At 37.2% G+C, this 23,268-nt stretch overlaps 1 protein-coding gene and 1 long non-coding RNA gene across 13 annotated transcripts in view; both read right to left on the minus strand.

The window, feature by feature from the left end:
* Window positions 1-23,268, minus strand: part of PPP1R12A (protein phosphatase 1 regulatory subunit 12A) — a 158,053-nt gene that overhangs the window by 63,670 nt on the left and 71,115 nt on the right. For all 12 annotated transcript variants that reach the window (XM_032296465.1, XM_032296420.1, XM_032296396.1 and 9 more), the window contains exons 3-4: window positions 13,651-13,769; window positions 1,703-1,862 (exon numbers count right to left, since the gene is read on the minus strand). In XM_032296465.1, coding sequence (XP_032152356.1) covers window positions 1,703-1,862; window positions 13,651-13,769 — 279 coding nt within the window. The remainder of the gene's footprint in view (window positions 1-1,702; window positions 1,863-13,650; window positions 13,770-23,268) is intronic.
* On the minus strand, window positions 5,893-10,837 carry LOC116563775. Its single transcript, XR_004274562.1, has 2 exons — window positions 9,789-10,837; window positions 5,893-9,758 (listed from the first exon to the last, which is right to left on the minus strand). It is a non-coding gene; the product is annotated as an uncharacterized LOC116563775 (long non-coding RNA).

Consider the following 23,268-nt stretch of genomic DNA (forward strand, 5'->3'; position numbering starts at 1 on the left):
AAAAAATCTGGAGACAACAGATGCTGGAGAGGATGTGGAGAAATAGGAACACTTTTACACTGTTGGTGAGAGTGTAAATTAGTTCAACCATTGTGGAAGACAGTGTGGCGATTCCTTAAGGACCTAGAAATAGAAATTCCATTTGACCCAGCAATCCCATTACTGGGTATATGCCCAAAGGATTATAAATTGTTCTACTATAAGGACATGTACACATGAATGTTCATTGCAGCACTGTTTACAATAGCAAAGTCCTGGAACCAACCCAAATGCCCATTGATGATAGACTGGACAGGGAAAATGTGGTACATATACACCATGGAATATTATGCAGCCATCAAAAATAATGGGACATGGATGAACCTGGAAATCATCATTCTCAGCAAACTGACACAAGAGCAGAAAATCAAACACCGCATTTTCTCACTCATAGGCGGGTGTTGAACAATGGGAACACATGGACACAGGGAGGGGAGCACTACACACTGGGGTCTGTTGGGGGGAAATGGGGGAGGGACGGGGGGTGGGGAGGTAGGGAGAGATAGCATGGAGATAAATGCCAGATATAGGTGAAGGGGAGGAAGGCAGCAAATCACACTGCCATGTGTGTACCTATGCAACAATCTTGCATGTTCTTCACACGTACCCCAAAACCTAAAATGCAATTAAAAAAAAAAGGAAAAAAAAAAAAAAAGAGGAGGCTGGACATTGATGGGTCATGCCTATAATCCCAACACTTTGGGAGGCTGTGGTGGGTGGATCACTTGAGCCCAGGAATTCAAGATCAGCCTGGGCAACATGGTGGAAACTTGTCTGTACAAAATATACAAAAACTAAGTTGGTATGGTGGCACACGTTTGTAGTCCCAGCTACTAGAGAGCCGAAGGTGGGAGGACTGCCTGAGGCTCTGTCACCCAAGAGGAGGAAACTTAGGAATAGGTGACCCATATATTCTTTACTGCTTTTGCTGATGAGTGGTAATAAACAGACTGATATTAGAAGCTCAAGTGAATTAGACACAATATATTAATAAAAGGTGCAGCAGGTTCTGCTAAGTGCTAGTCTTACTTCCTTCACATAGATATAAGAATAATTTTATATATTGAATTATATACGTTGAATAATTTTCTTCATATAGTTGCCAACAATTGCAATGCAGAAGTAAAAATCTTATTGTGACATAAAGAAGCTTTGTTCCAATCAAATTTGCTGAACAATATATAGCCCTATAAAATTGCTTATGTTTGAATATTTTACAGTGTGATAAAAGGTACTAAGTTCCAGTGTTCATGTAGTAAAAAATAAAACTGTACTTAAAATAAGTTACATGTAAATAAATATTCTGCAGGAATCAAGCTCTCAAAATTTGATATTTTCACATGACATTGTTCTTGGACGCAGAACCAGTCAATCCAGAACCTCAAAATGACTCTCTGTAGTGATTTATTAGTCCGGAAGGTAACAGATAATAGTTGACACTTAAATTCAACTTACTGGAATAATAAAACTAGAGGGTTGAAAGAATTTCAGAACAAAAGCAATCACATTCAAAGTAGTTTTCCTCTTTCTTCCTGAAAATAGGCATTAAATAACTCTTTCGTGTTGCTTCAAATTAATGTTTGTAGGTATTTTAAGAAAAGGAACAACGAATAACGACGACAAACCAAAGTAGAAAAACAACTCTGTAAAAAACAATACTTACTTTAAAACTTCCGTATAGCCTTTAGCAGCTGCAACGTGAAGTGCTGTACCTCCAGATTTTGCATGCCGGACATCATTTATATGACCACTATTTAGCCACTGCCTGGCATCTCTAAGCATGATCCGTTCTTCTTCCTTTCGAGCTGCTTCTATATCAACCCCTGATAAAACAAAAATAATTGTTTTTATTTTTGCTTAATAAAAACTCTTCTTTCTATATTGGGAAATAAAATTATCCAAAACATGTCAAGTTTAAATAAAAATTAAAAATGAAAGTATATATGTATTTTGTTTAAATGGGCTACTTATAACGAGTTGGTTAAACTAAAAAATGTGGGAATATTGCAGACATTTTATTAACTTTCTCTATGTATTATTTGGTTTTACCCCATAATACTATTTTGATCTTATTTTTCCTTTCTGGTTATTCTTGTTTTCAATAATCTGAACATTTCCTAAGGTACAAGCATCTTTTAGGCTAAATTTTTTTTTAACAATTATAATGAATAAGTCTCAAATTTCTATCTACTGTTTTGATCTGTTCTATGAAATCTAGCCTAGCAGGTAAAAATGTTTACTGAATGCTTCAACTCGGAGGTTCTGTCTTCAACTAAAATGCATCATACTTTAAAATAGATTATTTTCTACCAAACTTCTTTCATTTCCTTTTCCAACATAGTACATTCTTTATACCATTAAAATTATTTTCATAATTTTAGTAAGTTATATAAACGTTCATTCATTTAAAGGCACTTACTCTAAGCACTATGCTAGGTTGAGGTGATAAAAATGGGAATAGGCCAGGCAAGATGGCTCACACCTATAATCCCAGCTACTTAAGAGGCTGAGGTGAAAGGATCACTTGATCCAGGAGGTCAAGAATGCAGCAAGCCATGATTATGCCACTGCACTCCAGCCTGGGTGAAAGCAACACCCTGCTTCAAAACAAACAAACAAACAAACAAACAAACAAAAAACAAAAATAAAAATAAAAAAAGGAAGAATAAATGAATAGGACCCTCTAATTCCTTCTTTTAAAGAGCTCAATATATTGGAAGAAAATTAAAGATAATCTTGAAATGAATGATCTCATGTGGTCTTATGGCTTTGACTACTTGTTATTTAATAAAGAGCACACTGCACAATGCATTTACAATCTGCCTTACTCCACAAGTCTATGAGCCTTTTTGTCTTTATTCCCACTGTCTGGTAGAATACTTGATACAAAGTAAAGGGAGATCAGAGCCAGGTGTATTGGCTCACACTTGTAATCCCAGCACTTTGAGAGGCTGAGGCGGGTGAAGCATTTGAGGTCAGCAGTTCAAGACCAGTCTGGCCAACATGGTGAAACCCGGTCTCTAAAAAAAAAAATGCAAAAAAAAAAAAAAAAAGCTAGGCATGGTGGCGGGTACCTGTAGTCCCAGCTACTGGGAGGCTGAGTCAGGAGAACTACTTAAGCCCAGGAGGTGAAGGCTGCAATAAGCCAAGATCACACCACTGCCCTCCAGCCTGGGTGACAAAGTAAGGCTCTATCTCAAAAAAAAAAAAAAAAAAAAAAAAAAAAAGCAAAGTACAGGGAGATCAGTAAATGTTCACTAAATGAACAAGGAATGAACAAACAAAAAACAAAAATACAAACACATAAAACACATATACATTTCCTCAGCTAAGATTCTGCCATAATCCATATCCATATATATAACTGTTTGGTCAAGATTTTTTCATTCATCCATTCATTCACTGAATATGTACTGAATGCCTACTATTTTACCAAGTACATCATTAGGTGCTACAGGTATAGAAGCGAACTTATTATATGGCAGAAGATGATTCATTTGTGAAGTAAAATAAAGCCAGAAAAGGGGGACAGAAAGGGTCTTAAGAAGGGGTGTTAGAGTTGGTAAAAAATAGCTTCTTTGATGACACTACAGCAAGAACTAAAGTGAATGACAGCCATACTACTAGGGGAACATTCCAGGCAGGGGGAAGTACTAGTAGGCTCTAAAGTTGGGGCCCGCTAGGAAGGTTCTGTTTAGAATAACAGGGTCTCTATATAGTAATAAGGACAACAAACATGGTGACATGATCTGATTTAAGAGGATCACTTAAGATGAAAAAAGTTGAGTAGATATTGAGATACCAACTTGAAGGCTACTGCAATAATCTAGGCAAGCAATGACGGCAACCTGAACAAGGGTGGTAGCAAGTGAAAACAGTAAGGTGGTTGAATTCTGGGTTTTTCAAGGCATACCAACAGAATTTGCCCTTAGTTTGGATACAGAAGGAAAAGAGAGGTCAAGACTCAATCAGAGGTTTTCAGTCTGAGCAACTGAAAAAATTATAGTTTTAATTTCGGAAATATGAAGTTTAAGATCCTAACAAATATGTAGTCAGCGATATCAAGCAATTAGTTGAATATCTAAGCCCGTTGAAGAGAGAACTCAGGAAATAATATAATAAAATAATATGCCATAGGCATCTCAAATTCAATGCTACAATCTTAACCTAATTTTTCCCAAACTTTCTATTTGCTGCCTGTCTCGTTTTCCTACACTAAGTGCCCTCACTTACCTAGCAACCTGAAAATCATCTGAATTTCCCCCTTTGCCTTTCTCTCTTTCACCTAAAATTGTTAATTTTAGGTGTCAACTTAACTGGATTGAAGAAAGAGGATTTGCCCTCTCTGCTTGCTCTCTCCCTTCAGGAAGAGGATACTTTTTCCCTCCTGCTTTTGGATATCAGACTACAGGTTCTTCAACTTTTGGATTCTGGAACTTGCACCAGTGGCCCCTTGTGAGGCTGTCAGGCCTGACTGCAGTGTCAGTTTCCCAGCTTCTAAGTCTTTGGACTTGGACCGAGACACACTACTGGCTTTGAGCCAGCCACATTACCAGCTTCTCTGGTTTGCAGGCGACCAATTGTGGGACTTTGTTGTGATTGTGTGTCAGTTCCTCCTAATGAATTCCCTTACATACACCCTACATGTTCTGTCTCTTTGGAGAAGCCTGACTAACATGCCAACCTGTCAGTTACCAGATTTGGGGTTGCCACCTCTACACCGTCTTCTAAATGGCTCCTATTGCTATCTTAGTTCATAGCTTATGTCTCACACTTTGACTACTACTACTGGCCCTTAACCCATTCAGTCTTTAGTCCCTCCCAATTCATTTCCCAATCTACTGCTGAACTGGAAAAAATTAAATATGATGTCATTTCTCTACATAAAATTTGTCAATGGCTGCTCCTGTAAGACAAAGCTCAAGCTCTTTAGTATAGAAGACAATGCCTTTTATGACTTGGTCTCAATACATTTTTAACTCCATCTATAGTCTTTTTCCTCTACCACTGTCTAGTATTCTAACCATCTAGACCTCCACATAGGTCCCCAAGTACATCATGGTCTGTGCTATCATGCAAGCTACTATCCTCTACCTTAACTGTATCTTTATTTTGCCTGCTTATTAGTACACTACCATTTTTTTCAAGACAACTAAACTGCTCAATACTCAACTGAAGCTAAGCCTTTAAAAAGTAGACAATAATTCAGAAATACTTTTAAAACTCTAGGATTACACAAGTGGAAAAGTCAAATTCAAACTAGAGATTGTAAAATCTCATTACTGCATATGAAAGAAACTTGCAGTAAGATTTTCCAAATAGAACTTATAAAAACAAAATTGTATAAACTATATATGTAATGAATAAAACCTATTATAATTTTTATAAACGTCAGTAGCCACCATTTCTATAGTAAAGCAGATTCACGTATATCAAAAATTTCAAAAGATAATCAGCCCACTTTAAGATATGACTAATATTAATAACCTTCTATTAAGTGATTTGTCTCAGATTTGCTTTTTGAATGTGCTATTCTCTTACTGTCTTTTAAAACAAGTAACTTTTTTTATTATTTTTATCACTCCTGTCATTATAATCTTAAACATTCTGATTTTTATTGTCTTTTACTATTGTTTCCTTTGAACTTTGAGTAAAAAAATACCTACTTCTTCTGTATTTATCTAATTTCATGCTATCTTTATCTAATGATAAGCCAATTACCTTCTTTAGCTTCCAAATGGTGCTCATATCTGATTCATATAAAAAACAATCTAAGTTTAAAGGTAATGTGAAGGGCAATTCCTTGTGCTTAAGAAAATTAAATTAGAAAAGAAAAATCTTTCTTTTGTTCTTAAATTATTAAAATACTCCCAATTAGAGTATGTTGACCCTGCTTAGTTCATCAAAAAATGAAAAAAAATAAAAAAAAAAAAGAAGAAACCCATCTAATTGTACTATATGTTAGGAGACTTGCTTTCTACTTTCAGTGTTTTGACTAGCCAATTTGAGAAATGTTACCACTAGTGATATGGTTTGGCTGTGTTCTCTCTCAAATCTCATCTTGAATTGTAGTTCCCATAATCCCCATGTGTGGTGGGAAGGATACTAGGGTACTTCTTCATAGCAGCATGAGAACAGACTAACATAGTAATTTGGTACTCAGTAGTGGGGCACTGTTGAAAGATACCCAAAAATGTGGAAGCAATTTTGGAACTGGGTAACAGTTCCCCACAGTGGGAGGTAACTGAATCATAAGGGTGGTTACCCCCATGCTAATGTTATTGTGATAGTGAGCGAGTTCTCAGGACATCTTACAGTTTAAGGGGCTTTGGCCTCTTTGTTCAGCATTTCTCTCTCCAGCCACCCTGTGAAGAAGAACGTGTCTGCTTCTCCTTCCGCTATGATTGTACTTCCTCTTCCACCATGATTGTAAATTTCCTAAGAACTCCCCAGCCATGTGGAACTGTGAGTCAATTAAACCTCTTTCCTTTATAAACAACCCACTCTCAGGTACTTCCTCATAGCAACATGACAATGGACTAACACAGTAATTTGGTGCTGGGTAGTGGGGCACTGTTGTAAAGATACCTAAAAATGAAGAACAATTTTGGAACTGGGTAACAGGCAGAGATTGGAACAGTTTAGAGGGTGCAGAGGAAGAAGGAAGACGTAGGAAAGTTTGAAACTTCCTAGAGACTTATTGAATGGTTTTGACCAAAATGCTGATAGTGATATAAACAATGAAGTCCAGGCTGAGGTGTTCTCAGATGGAGATTAGAAACTTGTTGAAAACTAAAGCAAAGGTCACTCTGGTTATGCTTTGGCAAAGAGCCTAGTGGCATTTTGCCCCGGCCCTAGATATCTGTGGAACTCTGAACTTGAGGGAGGTAATTTAGGGTATCTGACAGAAGAAATTTCTAAGCAGCAAAGTGTTCAAAAGGAAGCAGAGCATAAAAGGTTGAAAACTTTGCAGCCTGATGTGACAGAAAAAAAAATTTCTGGGGAGAAATTCAGTGGCTGCGGAAATCTGCCTAAGTAATAAGGAGCCAAATGTTAATTGCCAAGACAATGGGAAAAATGTCCCCAGGTCATGTCTGAGATTTTCATGGCAGCCCTTCCCATCATAGGCCTGGAGGCCTGAGAGGGAAAAATGGTTTAATGGGTCAGGTCCACAGCCCCCCCTGCTGTGAGCAGCCTTGGGACTTGGTGCCCTGTGTCTCAGCTACTCCACCCGTGGCTAAATAGGGCCAACATACAGCTCAGGTCACTGCTTCAGAGGTTGTAAGCCCCAAGCCTTTGTGATTTCCATGTGGTATTGGGCCTATGGGTATGTAGAAGTCAAGAACTGAGGTTTGGGACCCTCCGCCTAGATTTCAGAGGTTGCATGAAAAGGCCTGAATGTCCAAGCAGAAGTCTGCTGCAGAGGCAGAGCCCTCATGGAGAACTTCTGCTGGGGCATTGAGGAAGGGATAGGTGAGTTCAGAGCCCCCATACAGAGTCTCCACTGGGATACTGCTCATGGAGCTGTGAGAAGAGGGCCACCATCCTCCAGAGATAGATCCACCAACAGCTTGCACTGTGTGCCTAGAATAGCCACAGACACTCAATATCAGCCCATGAAAAGAGCCAGGAGTGGGGCTGTACCCTGCAAAGCTACAGGAGCAGAGCTATCGAAGCCTGTGGGAGCCCACCTCTTGTATAAGCATGACCTGGATGTGAGACATGAAATCAAAGGAAATCATTTTGGAACTTTAATGTTTAATAATGACCCTACTGGATTTCAGATTTGCCTAGGGCCTGTAGTCCCTTGTTTTGGTCAATTTCTCCCATTTGGAACATGCATATTTACCCAATGCCTGTACATCCACTGTATCTAGGAAGTAACTAACTTGCTCTTAACTTTACATGCTCACAGGTAGAAGGAATTTGCCTTGTATCAGGTGAGACTTTGAACTCGAACTTTTGGATTAATGTTGGAATGAGTTAAGACTTTGAGGGACTGTTGGGAAGACATGATTGTGTTTTGAAAAGTGAGGGCGTGAGTTTTGGAAGGGGCCAGGAATAGAATGACATGATTTGGCTGTGTTCCCACCCAAATCTCGAATTGTAGTTCCCGCAATCCCCACAAGTCATGGGAAGGACTCCATGGGAGGTAACTCAATCATGGAGGCAGTTACCACCAGTGCTGCTGTTCTTGTGATAGTGAGTGAGTTCTCATGAGATCTGCTGGTTTTATAAGGCACTTTTCAATTTTTGCTCAGTACTTCTCTCTCCTGCTACCATGTGAAGAAGGATGTCTGCTTTCCCTTCTGTCACGATTGCCTGATTGTAAGTTTCCTGAGGCCTCCCCAGCCCTGTGAAACTATAAGTCAATTAAATCTTTTCCCTTTACAAATTACCAAGTCTTGGGCATTTCTTCATAGCAGCTTAATTATAAAAAAGCACCCTAAATATATCTCTAGTTGTGTTAGTCCATGAGAATGGACTTCCCTAAGAATGCTTTCCCTTCCGTCATGATTGCATGACTGTAAGTTTCCTGAGGCCTCCTCATTAGTCATTAGTCCATGAGAATGGACTGATACAACTAGAGATAAACTTAGGTTGCTTTTTTTATAATTATTGAAATCTGTTAGAGATGCCCCTATACTTTTGTTTCTTTGGAATTGAGATATGCTATATAAATTTATGCATTCCCATTATATGTATCAAATGAACATCATGAAGTATTTTCTAGGAGACATTTTAAATAAAATGCAGTATGGTACAGTGGTACAGTCTGTGGGCTCAAGATATCTTTCATATTGTTTAGGACAAATCTGTTCTACAGTACTACCACTTCCTACCTGTATGATCTTGGGTAAATCACTAAGCCTCAATTTTCTCATCTAGAAATGGGGTAACAGAATTCCTATGAGGATGAAATGAAGAAATGCATGTGAAGCTCTTTGCTCAATGCCTAATGTAATAGCCATTTAATAACAGTTAGCACTATCATTACTACTACTATTACTGCTAGCACTTAGCTTTTCATCTCCAGGGTCATCTCATCTACTAGTTCCCAGAATTCCCCCTCCTTATGGTTTTCCTAGGTTTACTTTTCACAACTTTATATATCCTAAGCTCTAACAATGTACCAACCACTGTCACCTAGATGTCTTTTAGTACTATAAACTCAACATATACTCATGTAGTTCCTCAGCATGTTTGTCTCATCTCATACTTTCCCACATGAATTCATCTAATCATCACTTCTTCAAATGGAAACTTTAGTGAGTTAGCCTTAATTTTTCCTTCATATCCACATTCAATTTTTCACCAAACTGTTCTAGTTTTACTTCAATATTTCCTCAAGATAGCCTTGTTCTTCATTTCAAATGTAACAGGTTTTGGCTCTTATCATCTTCCACCCGGACTAATTTGAAAACCTTCAAGGAATGCATGTCATCATATATCCTACATTCTATTTTCATCCTCCAAGTTGCCATAAGCTTTATACTAAAAACCAAATCCAACCAGATTAATTCATTGCTTAGAGATCTTTGTTACATCTGTCCAATGCCAACAAAATAGATTTCCTTCACCATCTGGCTTCATTCTATCTTTTCAGGCCTTACCTCCTACAAATCCCGCCCTGACTTAGCATCTCCATTACAGTCCCAATGAATGTATGTTTTCCAGTCTACATATGCTATGTACATCTCCAATTTTTCTTTTCTTTTCTTTTTTTTTAAAGAATTTTTTTTTTTTACTAAAGAAACAGGGTCTCAATCTGTTGCCCAGGCTGGAGTGCAGTGATGCGATCGTAGCTCACAGTAACCTTGTATTCCTGGCCTCAAGCAAGCCTCTAGCCTCAGCCTCCCAAAGCACAGGAATTATAGGCATGAGCCACTGTGCTTGGCCTTCCAATTCCTTTTCTTTGCATATTTTGATACCCTGCCTTTTCTGTACATCAGTTCCCTTCTTTGCCAAGAAAACTCCTTCTAAAGGTCATCACTCTGAAACATTTCCTCACTATAGCTTTTTCTATTCTCCCACAACATTCTGTTCCTACATATTTTATTACATAGCACACTGTATTGTGAAGCTCTCGTTATTTGCCACTTCTGCTAGACTGTGAAATCCTTAAGGACTGTCTTGCTTTTTAAATTAACACCCAGCACATAGAATATCTGCTAGCACACTAATCAATATTGAATGAATCCTTTTTAATCAGCCCTGCTTACAGTTTTGCTAAGTTTCCCTTATGTAGAAGGAAACCCAATGCAAGAAACTTTCAGTACAACTCCACACCTTTTCTAGTTCATAACAATTGCTAACATCAGATAAAAAATAGGAGCCTTAAATGTTTGTTTTAAAGAATTACCATTGTTTGACAGGAAACTGTGATCTGAGCTGTCTGAGCACTCATCAGAGCAAAATGGGCAGGTAAGTTCTTCTTGCTACCTTGTGATGCTTTATACCTATTCTTTAGTTTACTCACCTCTAGAAGATCCCATGACTCTAAAATGCTTGTCTAGAACATGGCGGTTAAAAGCTCTTCTGTGTGCTTATTCAGGCTCCAGTTTATAACCACTTTTCTACTGCATGTCTTGTTTTTCCTGGGCTCTAGTTACCTTCAATCACTTTTTATAACACCTCAATTCTATTTTAGGTTTTTCTCAGTTTTAGTGCTTAAGATAGTTTTTTTAAAAACAAATCCACAGTTGGATAGATGCAGTCACTATGCCTGTAATCCCGGGACTTTGGGAGGCCAAGGGAGGTGGATTGCTTGAGTTCAGGAGGTCAAGACCAGCCTGACCAACAAGGTGAAACCCCATCTCTACTAAAAATACAAAAAACAGCCATGTGTGGTGGCATGTGCCTATAGTCCCAGCTCCTCAGGAGGCTGAGGTGGGAGGATCGCTCGGGCCTGGGAGGTTGAGGCTGTAGTGAGCCATGATCATGTCACTGCACTCTAGTCTGTCTCAAAACAAACTAAAACAAAACAAAACAAAACAAACCCACAGTCATCACGAATTTTCCTAACCCCAAGGAATAAAAAAGTCTCCTTTCAAGAAATGTATTTGCCTTCTATTCCTTTCTAATCCCTAGTTTCTATTTTTTGATGAACCACATTTCAGCAGCAGTCAGCCCTCTACATCAATTTTTTATACCATTCCTCTATCATTTGACCTTAGTAAAACACAGCTCTAATAATATGTCTGATCACTGCCTAAAGATAATGAAATATAACAAAAATCACATGCAGCAATTTGTGTGTGTGTGTGTTGCCCAAAGGTACTGAAGCAGTAACCATACATAAACACATAATTTTTTAAAATTGTAGTAAAATAAACATAAAATAAAATTTACCATCTTAACCTTTTTTTTTGTTTTGTTTTGAAAAAGGGTCTCACTCTGTCACCCAGGCTGGAACGTAGTGACGTGATCACAGCTCACTGCAGCCTCGAACTCCTAGGCTAAAGCCATCCTCACCTGCTTAGCTGGGATTACAGGTCTTAACTATTTTTAACTGTACAGTTCAGTAGTGTTAAGTACATTCAGACTATTGGGTAATGCAACCACAGAGCTCTTTCCATCTCGCAAAAGTAAAACTCTGCCCATTAAACAACTGTCTTTTCTCCCCGTATACCAGCCCCTGGCAATCATCATTCTATTTTCTCTACAAATCTGACTACTCTAGGTATCTCATATACATAGATTCATCCGTTTTTTGTTGTTGTTGTTGTTGGCCATTGGCTTATGTCAGTTAGCATAAAGTCCCCCATGTCGTAGCATATGTTGGATTTCTTTCCTTCCTAAGTCTGAATAATATTTCACTGTATGTACAGTCCACATTTTGTTTACTTATTCATCCATGAATGGACATTATGCTTGCTTTCACCTTTTGGCTAATATGAATAATTTGTACACCCATGTCTGTACAAATATCTCTTCAAAGAGTTATTTTAAATTCTTTTGGGTAGGCCAGGAGTGGTGGCTCACGCTTGTAATCCCAGCACTTTGGGAGACCGAGGCAGGCTGATCACCTGAGGTCAAGAGTTGGAGACCAGCCTGGCCAACATGGTGAAACCCCATCTCTATTAAAAATAAAAAATATTAGCCAGGTGTAGTGGCGGGCACCTGTAATCCCAGCTACTCAGGAGGCTGAGGCAAGGAGAATAGCTTGAACCCGGGAGGCAGAGGTTGCAGTGAACCCAGATTGCACCACTGCACTCCAGCCTGGGTGACAGAGCGAAACTCTCGCCTCAAAAAAAAAAGAAAAAAAAATTCTTTTGGGTATATTTCTAGAAGAGGAGTTCCTGGATCATATTTTACATTTACATACATATATATACACACATAGAGCTTTATTAGGATATAATTCCTATAGCATTTAAAGTGTAGAATTCAATGGTATTTTTAGTGAATTTGAGGAGTGGTGTAACCACCATCATCATCAACTTTAGAATACTCCTCACTCTTAGGAGAATGAACTCTGTACCATTAGCAATCACTCCTATCTATAAATGAATACCTCCCAAATTTATATATCCATTTTATAATTCCAGACTCACATATTCAATAGTTTGGATATCTAACAGGCAAAACAAATTTAACATGCCTGAAAATGAAGCCCTGATCTTTCTGTATAAAACCTACTCTTCTTATAATATTCACATCTCAAACAGAAACTTTATCCATCCATTTGTTCAAACCAAAAATCTTAGAATCTTCTCTTTTTCACACTTTGTATCTAATACTCAATAATTCTCTTGGCCAAGCCTTCAAAATATATGCATAATCCAACCTCTTCTCATCACTTTACTACCAGTCAAAAATAAATCACCTTATTTTACCTGAATTACAGCAATTATTTCCTAACCGGTATCTTACTTCTGTCTTTGCCTTCCTATAATCTATTTTCAACAAAAGTCAGAGAGATCTTTTCTAAAAGTATATTAAGTCATGTCAATCCTCTGCCTCAATCCCTCCACTGGCTTTCTATTTCACTCAGGTTAAAAGCCAGAGTCTTTCCAATAGCTCACAAGGCCTTCTGTGATTTGGTCTCCTGCTACTTCTCCTCATCTCCTACCTACCTCTTCCTTTGCTCTGCCTATCCAGTCATGCTGGTTTACTTGCTGCTTCTCTGCATATGCAAGGCACTCTCCCATTCTTGAACTCATTGCTCCCTCTGTCTGGAATGCTCTTTCCCCACATCAAGATGACTCATTTCCTCACAGCATTCACATCTCGGCTTAAACGACCCCTTATCAATGAGGCCTTCTTGACCACACTATTTAACTGCAACATGCCACATCTACACTGTGCACTTTTTATGTCCCCTTTGCCTGCTTTATTTGCTCCAAAACTTTTGCTTCCATATAATTATATGCCTAATCCTGCTGCTTGTGACACTTCTTTTAACTTTAAAAATACTTAAAAGATAGAGTTGAGAACAGTCAGTATATTTTAGAAAACAGAATCTTACTGTACTATTGTTTTGCAAGCTGAATTCATTTTTTTCATTCAATTATGATTGTCTTTCAATGTCAACAATTTTTTTTTTTTTGCTGGAAAAGTATATTCTTTCTAAAACATTTTTTCCATTTAGGTTGCTTTTCATTTTACCTTGCCGATTAACTTCATTTTGAAGTAGCTCTTCCATCGCCTCCTCCTCTGCAATATCTAAGGGTGTGTCTCCTTCACTATTGACAGCCCCAACATGTGCTCCCTGACCAATCAAAAACCTGTAAAACCAAAGGGAAAACAGTTAAGCAAAAGATATTATCATTGAAATAAAACTAAATGCATAACCATTGAGGAAAGTTCCTATATAAAGCAGTAATAAAAAAATCAAGGACAGTATACACATTATTTAAATTTTAAAAAACCAGCCCAGAGCATGTTTTAAATTTTTTTTAAATTTATATTTCCTAATTTTTTTATAATGTATGCACCTTGCTTTACCAATATAAAAATGTTAATTTTTAATAATTAGAAAGTCTTTCATAAAAATGCTAATTTTTAATAATAATTAGAAAGTCTCATAGGATCCACCTCCACTGAAGACTTTTTATTATCTCCATATGGACTGGTTTCCTTACTGATCTCTGTGCTCCCAAACTCATCTACAAGCAAGAGTTCTTAAGCTGGGGTTCAATAAAATTCACAAGTTTCATTAAAAAAAAATCAATTAACACAGATATATTAAATTATTGCTTCACTATTTTTAAATTAGTTATTAAACCCATCATTGTCTTTTTATTTAATATTTTACTTAAGAAGCAGATAAACAATTACACTACAAACATATTTTTAAAATATTTTGATAAGTGCATTCCAATATAACTGGCTTCTGTGTACTCTATATTTTAATTTATGCATCCAAAACACAATTCTAAGAAAGTATCTATAGGCTTTATCAAACCTGCCAAAGGGATTCAGATACAAAAAAGTTATTAATCTCTTTAACCATGTCAACAGCACATCTCCCAGAGTCATCTAGTGAACCACGTAACCATCTATTACCCAAGTCAATTCCTAACTTAAAAAAATTTTTGAATGGCTCCACCATGCTAGGAGTAAAGATAATATATGGCCCTCACTGACCTGGCCTCGTCTTCTTTGTTAGCCTCCTCCTTCTTCCTGCCTGTATCACTTTAGGCTCCAAAAATATAGCACTACTTGTAGTTCTAGATTAAACCATATTATTTGGGTATCCCTGGTTTTATTTTTCCATATGCAAAGAATGGGCCTTTTTCTTTATGTTCCTAACCAATTTAATTCATTCATATTTAGACCATATAAAAATATTCTCATTATAAAAGAGCAAAAAAAAAAAAAAGTACACATCTACAGAGGGAAAAAAGAACTCCTTTATACCTCTCCTACTATTACGTTCCTTTTCCCAGAGATAACCACTAACAACAGTAGGGCAAAACTCTTTCCAGTACCTCTGCCATAAATGTACATGTGTGTAAACATACATACATCATCACTTTTGGAGTTCGTTTTGTAAAGCACACATTAATGAGATTATTATAAACGAAGTATAATGTAACTCTTCTCTTCTAACACCTGAAAAATATTCCACAGTATGTCTGGTTCATACCTTCATTTAATACTATTCTCTTAATAGATGTGCACTTAATTGACAGTTGAAACAAACCATCTTTTAAAATTTTACCAACATCATGGAGCTAAACATGTTGTCATAGCTTTAATTTATATTTTCTGATTACACACGAGACTGAAAATATTTAGATATATTTACTGGCATTTGTATTTCTCCTTTTGTGAACTGCTTATTTACATTCTTTGCTAGTATTTCAATTGCCTTCATTAATTCAATCAATATTTATGGAGTGTCTGGTATGCATCTGGCACTATGCTACATACCAGGAATATAATGATAAGCAAAAAGAAACACACACCTTTCCTTCAAAAAGTTTACAGTCTAGTAAGAGAGTCAGATTAAATACACAAATAAATGTAAAGCTGTGGTAGGTCACGTAACAGAATTAGGTGGTGTCTAGGATTAAAAGGAAAAATGGATTTAGTAAAGGCAGAAAAGGATTCTCTGATAATAATGTAGGTACTAACAAAAGAGAATAGAAGGGCAATATGCTGTAGGTAAAAAAGAACAAAATCAATGAAGTCTTGTGATAGGAAGTATGTATAGCTAGATGGAGGCCCAGTTCATTTTCCTCAGAGTAAATGAAATAACTGATCAATCTCTATATACTTTATACACACTCACACACCCCCTCTAACAGTGGTTACCTCTAAGAGATAGAGGAAGAGAGATTTATATTGGTTGCTTTATGTGTTAACCAAGTTTTCTGTAGTAAGTTTGTTCTGGACGTGTATCAGATCACAAAAATGACTACTGTATCATTTTGTAGTTTCATGTTTTATACTTAAAAATATGTTATAAAAGTTTTATGATCTTTATGGAAATTCTACAAACAGAAGTTACACTTGAGGTTATTTTTTCTGTTTTCATAGTTTTAAAAATGTATATAAAACTAAACAAGAATATTTCCTTATAGACTACAAATAAATAAATGAATCTAAAGGAAAAAGGTAGTAGTAGATATAGTAGTCTTATTGTGCTATGCTCAGAGAGAGTATGTAATTATTCTCCTAGGCAAAATTCCAAACAACTAGGGATATTTACATAAAAATACATCTATTCTGCTTGGGTACCAGAAATCGTTCAAAGGATACAGAGACTGAGAATGAAAGGAGTATCTCAGAATAGGTGTAGTGCTTGAACTACGGGAAGCAGAGTTTCAAGGAAATACCAGGTCAAAGCCAAATACAGACAAAACACAATTTATATAAATAGGAAAGATGTTAAGAGAAACTAACAAAGTACCAAAACTGCTGGCAGCATGCAGAGCCCAAAACAATCCTTGAGCCAAAAGTTTAGGTATGTGCGCATGTACATATATACGTATATATGTGTGTGTGTATGTGTGTACACACACACATACACACACACACACGCATACACACAATTCACAAACTTCTCCTACACTCTGGACCTATCACTTGCAAATGTAAATGTTACAAAGGCACATTGGAAAAAAAAAAATCCCACGATTAATTAATCCTATGGTAGATTAATTCTTATCTACCATGAATAATCTCAAAGAAATTCAAAGGTTGGATGGGTGAAGAAAAGCAGAAACTTTTTTATGCTCTGCAGACTTCGAGTTCAGTTCCCACCTCTGCCTGTTGACGCTTGTATGACATTCAAAGATATAGTTGAGAATAATACATTTTAGTTATATATTATTTAGTTATACATTATACACACACACACACACACACACACACACACACACGAAACTTAAACAATTTAAGTCTAATTTATAAAACAGTTTTACAGGGCAATGTAAAGTTTGAATGAGTTAAAAATAAAAGTATTATCTGTTATCATATGCAAAATGATCACATTTAATAAGCAATGTCTCAACTTTGGGAGGCCGAGGTGGGCAGATCACCTGAGGTCAGAAGTTCAAGACCAGCCTGGCCAAGAAAGCAAAACCCCATCTCTACTAAAAAAAATACAAAAAAATCAGCTGGGTGTGATGGCGTGTGCCTGTCATCCCAGGCACTTGGAGGCTGAGACGGGAGAATTGCTTGAACCCAGAAGGTGGAGGTTGCAGTGAGCTGAGATTGTGCCACTGCACTCCAGCCTGAGTGACAGGGCTAGAGTTTGTTTCAAAGAAAGAAAAAAAAAAAAAAAACAGGAAAGCAATGTTTAAGATAATGTGAAACAAAACACAGGCTATCTGGAATATCAGAATTTCACTTTGAGAGACCCTGGAGATACTGAAAACAGACAGCTAGATTTCCTTCAGAACAAAAGCTGAGGTATTAGAAGCTATTTGTGGGACTGTTAATTGGGAAAAACACGCCATACTTATTCTAAGATTCCTTGAAAAGAAAAACAAAAAACAAAAAACAAATTTCATATAGGAGTTCCAAACTGAAAGTTAGAAGTTGGGCTACTTTTCAAATGAACAGTTCTACTGAGCGCTTCAGGGTAAAAAAAAAATCAAGCCTGTATTTTCTTAACAATAGATTGTAATTTCCTTAAGCAATTCAAAGGTAGTCAACATAAGAGATGCCACCTAGTATAGGATGAAATTCTTTTTTTATCTTTATTTTTGAAGAGACAGTCTCATTCTGTTGCCCAAGCTGGAGCGCAGTGGCGCAATCATAGTTCACTGTAACCCTGAACTCTTAGGCTCAAGCCATCCTAACTGCCTCAGCCTCCCCAGTTGCTAGGAATAGAGGCACATACTACCACAGTCAGCTAAATTAAAAAAAAAAAAAAAATTAGGATGGAGTCTACCTATGTTGCCCAGGTTGGTCCCAAACTCCTGGCATTACGCAATCCTCCTATCTTGGCCTCTCAAAGCGCTAGGATTACAGGTATGAGCTGCCGGGCCCAACCATGAAATTCTTAACCAATTGTAGCAACAAAAAATGGTAATCTGACAGGTTTGAGTTTATAATACTCTAGCAACTCTGATCTGATAATTTTAGATACATAAATGAGTAAGCTTCCAAATCAAGACATGATCCAAATGGATTTTTACAAAATTATTTGTGTATGTGCTAATTGGAAAAATCTAACCAAAGGTGTAAAGCTGTTAACAAAGCTATTGGCTGCAATGTGAGTATGGTTTATTAGATAGGCAGGTGAGATTCTGTGTTAACTGACTTTGGAAGACAAATTTTGATAGTTTCCATTATCTTCTTAGTTTTGTCAAAAACCAAACTACAGAAGTGAGTAAGAAAAGGAAATAGCTCATTTAAAAATTTTGATCTTTTAAGAAAAACTCCGTCTTTATATTAGAAGCTAATGAGAACTTAGTGAAGAGAGACAAAGAAAGCAACTTTATCGGCAAGAGCTAAATATATTTAGTGTCCAAATTTAATGTATAGTTTCTTATTCAGTTGACATGGTTTCGCTCTATGTCCCCAACCAAATCTCATATTGAATTACAATTCTCAATGATGCAGGTGGAGTCTGATGGGAGGTGACTGGATCATGAGGGGTGGTTTCTAATGGTTTAGCAACATCCTCTTAGTGCTGTCTTGTGCTACAGTTCTTACAAGATATGGCTGTTTCAAAGTGTGTAGCATCTCCCCTCTTTGCTCTTTCTCTCTTCTTGCTGGCCATGTGAAGATGTGCTCATTTCCCCTTTGCCTTCTACCGTAATTCTAAGTTTCCAGTGGCATCCCTTGCCATGCTTTCTGTACAGTCTGTGGAACTGAGAGTCAATGAAACCTCTTTCTTCATAAATTACCCAGTCTCAGGTAGTTCTTTATAGCAGTGTGAGACTGGACTAATACATCATTGTAGGAAAACTAGTATCAAAACGTTATTTTAACCAATATACAAAGTTTCAAAAATCAAAGTTGGCAAAATAGCAATGTAATAGTTATGCTTCTTGATAATCTGAATAAATTTCTCAAAGGCATCCTAGGAGAGATAAATTATGAAAACTAAGCTATCTGAGCTATTCGAAGATTAAGTAGAACATTACACTCTTAACTTCAGAAATAAATACTATATTCATTGGCAAGTCTCTGAGCAACAAAATGCACAACAGTAAATAATCTTATGAGTCATTAGTGGAAATGCACTTTTCCACTTTCTTGTGAAAGTTCTATACCCCAATGAAAGATACCGTGTAACATTATGGATCCAAACAAAAGTTCTGACCTGAGATCTTTGAAAGTTTTCTTAAAAATAATAGTTCTTTTCTATCAGTACTTAACAAATGTGACACATGGCCTCCTTGATTTCTGAGAAATCTGGTGTCATTCAAACCATGTATCCCCTCTCTGGTGTAGTTTCTTTCTCATTTCTTTCAAGATTGTTTAATCTTTAATTTTCAAAAGTCTGTATATGATATGTCTTGGTATGGACTGGTTTGGTTTCCCTGTTAGAAATGTGCTAGGTTTCTTGAATCTGTAGGTTTATGTCTTTTGCCAAATTTGGGAAAAGTTTTCAGTGATCATTTCTTTGAATACTTTTCCAGTCACGTCCTCTTTCTTGACTTCTTCTGAAAGATCTGATGTCATAGATACTCACTCTTTGTTCTCTATTCATTTTTAGCCTATTTTCTTTCTGCTGTTCAGATTTGGCAATTTCCATTTTTCTATCAGTTTACTGATTAACTCTTCTATTTCCTCCATTCTGCTGTTGGGCCTATTATCCATTGGAGTTTTTAATTTAGTTACTGAATTTTTCAGCTCTAAAATTTCCATTTGGTTCTTCATATCTTCTATTTATTTCTTTGCAGACTATTTTTTTGCCAAGACTTTCTATTTTTTCATTTGTTTCAGGCATGCTCACAATTGCTTGTTGAAGTATTTTAAGATAGCTGGCTTTACAATCTTTGTCAGATAATTTTAATATCTGTTATCCTGGTGTTCCTCTATTGAGTATCTTTTTACATTCAATTTGAGATATTCTGGGTTCCTGGTATAACAGTTTTTTTTTTTTTTTTGAGACAGGGTCTCACTCTGTTGCCCAGGCTGGAGTGCAGTGGCTGATCCTCCCACCTAAGTCTCCCGAGGAGCTGAGATTACAGGCATGTGCCATCATGCCTAATTTTTTTTATTTATTTTTTTTTTTTGGTAAGATGTGGTTTCACCATGTTGCCCAGTCTGGTCTCAAACTCCTAGACTCAGATGATCCCCCAACCCTGGCCTCCCAAAGTACTAGGATTACCTAAATAAAGTGAGTCACCACAGCCAGACAATTTCAATTAAAATTTGCACACTTTGGTAATTAGAAGACTTTAGATACTATTTAAATCTTTGTGTTAGTTGGCTTTGTTTGATCCTGCTTCAGCAGATGAAGGTAGGGAGGTGCCATCTCATTTCTGCAAGGTAGGGGTAGATGTTCAGGTTCCCCACTTGTCCTCCATTTACACTAGAGATGGGGCAGTTTCCTGATTTTCCTGTACTGGGTGGGAGTTCTGACTCTCCACTATGACTCTGACAAGTTTCTGGCTGAGAAGCTACTGCTCACATGCAGTCTCCACTAATACCTCTGGGTGCTGGAAGGGTGCCAAGGTTGGGGGTACATGGGTAGAGAAATGCTTTCACATATACACCATGGATACTAGGCATCCATAAAAAACGATGAGTTCATGTCCTTTGTAGGGACATGGATGAATCTGGAAACCATCATTCTCCACAAACTGACACAAGAACAGAAAACCAAATACCACATGTTCTTGCTCATAGGTGAGTGTTGAACAATGAGAACACATCAGCACCGTCTGGGGAGCATAACATATTGGGGTCTGATGTGGGGGCTAAGGGAGGGGCAGTGGGGGTGGGAAGGTTGGGGAGGGATAACATGGGGAGAAATGCCAGATATAGGTGATGGGGGGATGGAGGCAGCAAACCACCTTGCCATGTGTGTACCTATGCAACAATCCTGCATGATCTGCACATGTACCCCAGAACCTAAAGTACAATAAAAAACAAACAAACAAACAAAAACAATGAAAAAGAAGTGGTGAAAGTATTCATTCTTCAGTAGGACTCCTCCGATGCCACTCAGCAGGGGCAAAAGCTCCTCTTTACTCCCAAATAAAAGTACAAGTTTTGGCTTCCCACATGGTCTCTAGTAACACTGCAAGTGGCGGGAAGGGCTAGTGAACCATTCTACAGAAATTAAAGTCCCAACTCTGTAGCTGGCCTAATCTGACACAATTTCAGTGGAGGTGTTAGAGTGTCTCATTACAGCTTAGTGAGTATGGAAATCTAGGATCCCTGATTGGCCTTTGCTGGTATAGGTGTGACAAATATTTTTTTCTGTGGTGTTTGGTTGAAGTAGAATGGTTATTCTCAAAAAGTTTTCTGTCTTGCTATGGTGTCCCTCTACTAGTATTTAAAAGACTGGGCTTTTGTTGGAGCTTTTTTTGTCTGTGGCCATTGCACTTCTGAATTATCAACTTCTTCGGCTCTAACTGTGGGATATAGGAGGCTACAAGAAAAGGCAGGGAACTATCACTATGTCATTATTTGGGTCCTGAGATCCCTAGCTCCTCTGCCTTATTCTCTCCACCTTTCAGAGTTGTGTTTTACATATCATATTCAGAGTTTTTAGTTGTACTCAGCATATAGTATAATTAATTTTACCAATAACAAAGACCAGGCCAACACTTATGAGAGAAATTAATCTCTTTGTGAAATGTGGCACCTAGATTGTCATTTATAAAACACAAATTCAAAATCAGGGGAAGTATTTACATTTTCTTCATAAAGTAATTCTTAAACACAGAAAATACCACAGAATCTTTCTTTCTATTTTTCCCCAGAGAATTGATTCTAAACTTCTTCAATCATGTATTAACTTTTAAAAATCATGTATTTGTTTATTAAAACCACTTACATGCCCTAGTATTTTACTTTATTACTGCAACTTCCAATTCTCAGAGGCAAAAGTACTATTCATTGTTTAATATGGTGCACGCTTCCTATGCATTTTAATATCACTGAAATCTTCTAATCACTGACTTTACATAACTGATGGTGGCCAGGTGGCAGACATGACTGGGTTGTCATTATTATCCACATGCGACATCAGTCACAGCTATTTATATTGTTGAGTTATGTGCGTTGTTGGAACTATATTTGTTGACCTTAACTGTTATATAAAATTTCTTCTGGATGTTGCCTGAAAACTTTTTGTTGATACTTTATGGTAAGACCAAGAAAGTGTCAACATCAAAGCTTGCAGAGTGCCTATCAGAGATGCAGAAGAAAATCCCAAAGCAAGCAGTGTTGCAATACTCTAAGCAGCACAGAGAGTAATACTGTGTGGGAAAGAAAAAAAAAAACTTACATGATAAAAATAAATACTGCACCATAATTTTATTTAATTTCTCAAATCAGGATTTATGATGTTACAACAATGGCATCTTAGATCTGATGAAATCCAGTATGTGCATTATAAATATATCCTAAATATTTCTGGCTTCCTACTGCACTTTTTCCACTGAAAGCTCGAATTAGACCAATCTAAATTAAATTCTACTATACTGTTTCCCTCTTCTTCAGCTTTCCCTAATTCTGCTATTTAGATCCTTTAATAAGTTTAACAGCATAATTTTCCCAATGACAAAGGCTAGAAAGGGAGGCAGAATAGTGTAGCGTCATCAATCTGTCTAGGTTCAAACCCTAGCTCTGCCACTTATTTTGTGTGATTTCTCTCTACGACTCAGTCTCTTCATCTATAAAATAAGATTTTTTTTTTTTTTTTTTTAGAGACAGGGTCTCATTCTGTTGCTTATGCTGGAGTGCACAGGTGCAATCATAGTTTACTGCAACCCCAAACTTCTGGGCTCAAACGATCCTCCCATCTCAGCCTCTCAAGTAACTAGACCTACTGGCATGCACCACCAAGCCCAGCTAATTTTGTTGTTGTTGGTAGAGATGGGGTAGCTACATTGCCCAGGCTGGTCTATAACTCTTGGCCCCACGCGATCCTCCTACTTTGGCCTCTCAAGAGGTTATAGGTGTGAGCCGTTGTGCCCAGCCAAGTAAAAATTATTAATACAGGTCTATTATCTCTCACCCAAAATTAAATTTCAAAATTGTTTATATTTTTTTATCCTAAGAGATCTGGGAAAAAAACAGAAAATTCCATGTCTTTGTTACTGTGAATAGTTCTGCCATGAACATACATGTGCATGTACC

Source organism: Sapajus apella, unplaced genomic scaffold (genome assembly GCF_009761245.1).
Source record: "Sapajus apella isolate SASKATOON/1434 unplaced genomic scaffold, GSC_monkey_1.0 scaffold2, whole genome shotgun sequence".
Taxonomy (NCBI): domain Eukaryota; kingdom Metazoa; phylum Chordata; class Mammalia; order Primates; family Cebidae; genus Sapajus; species Sapajus apella.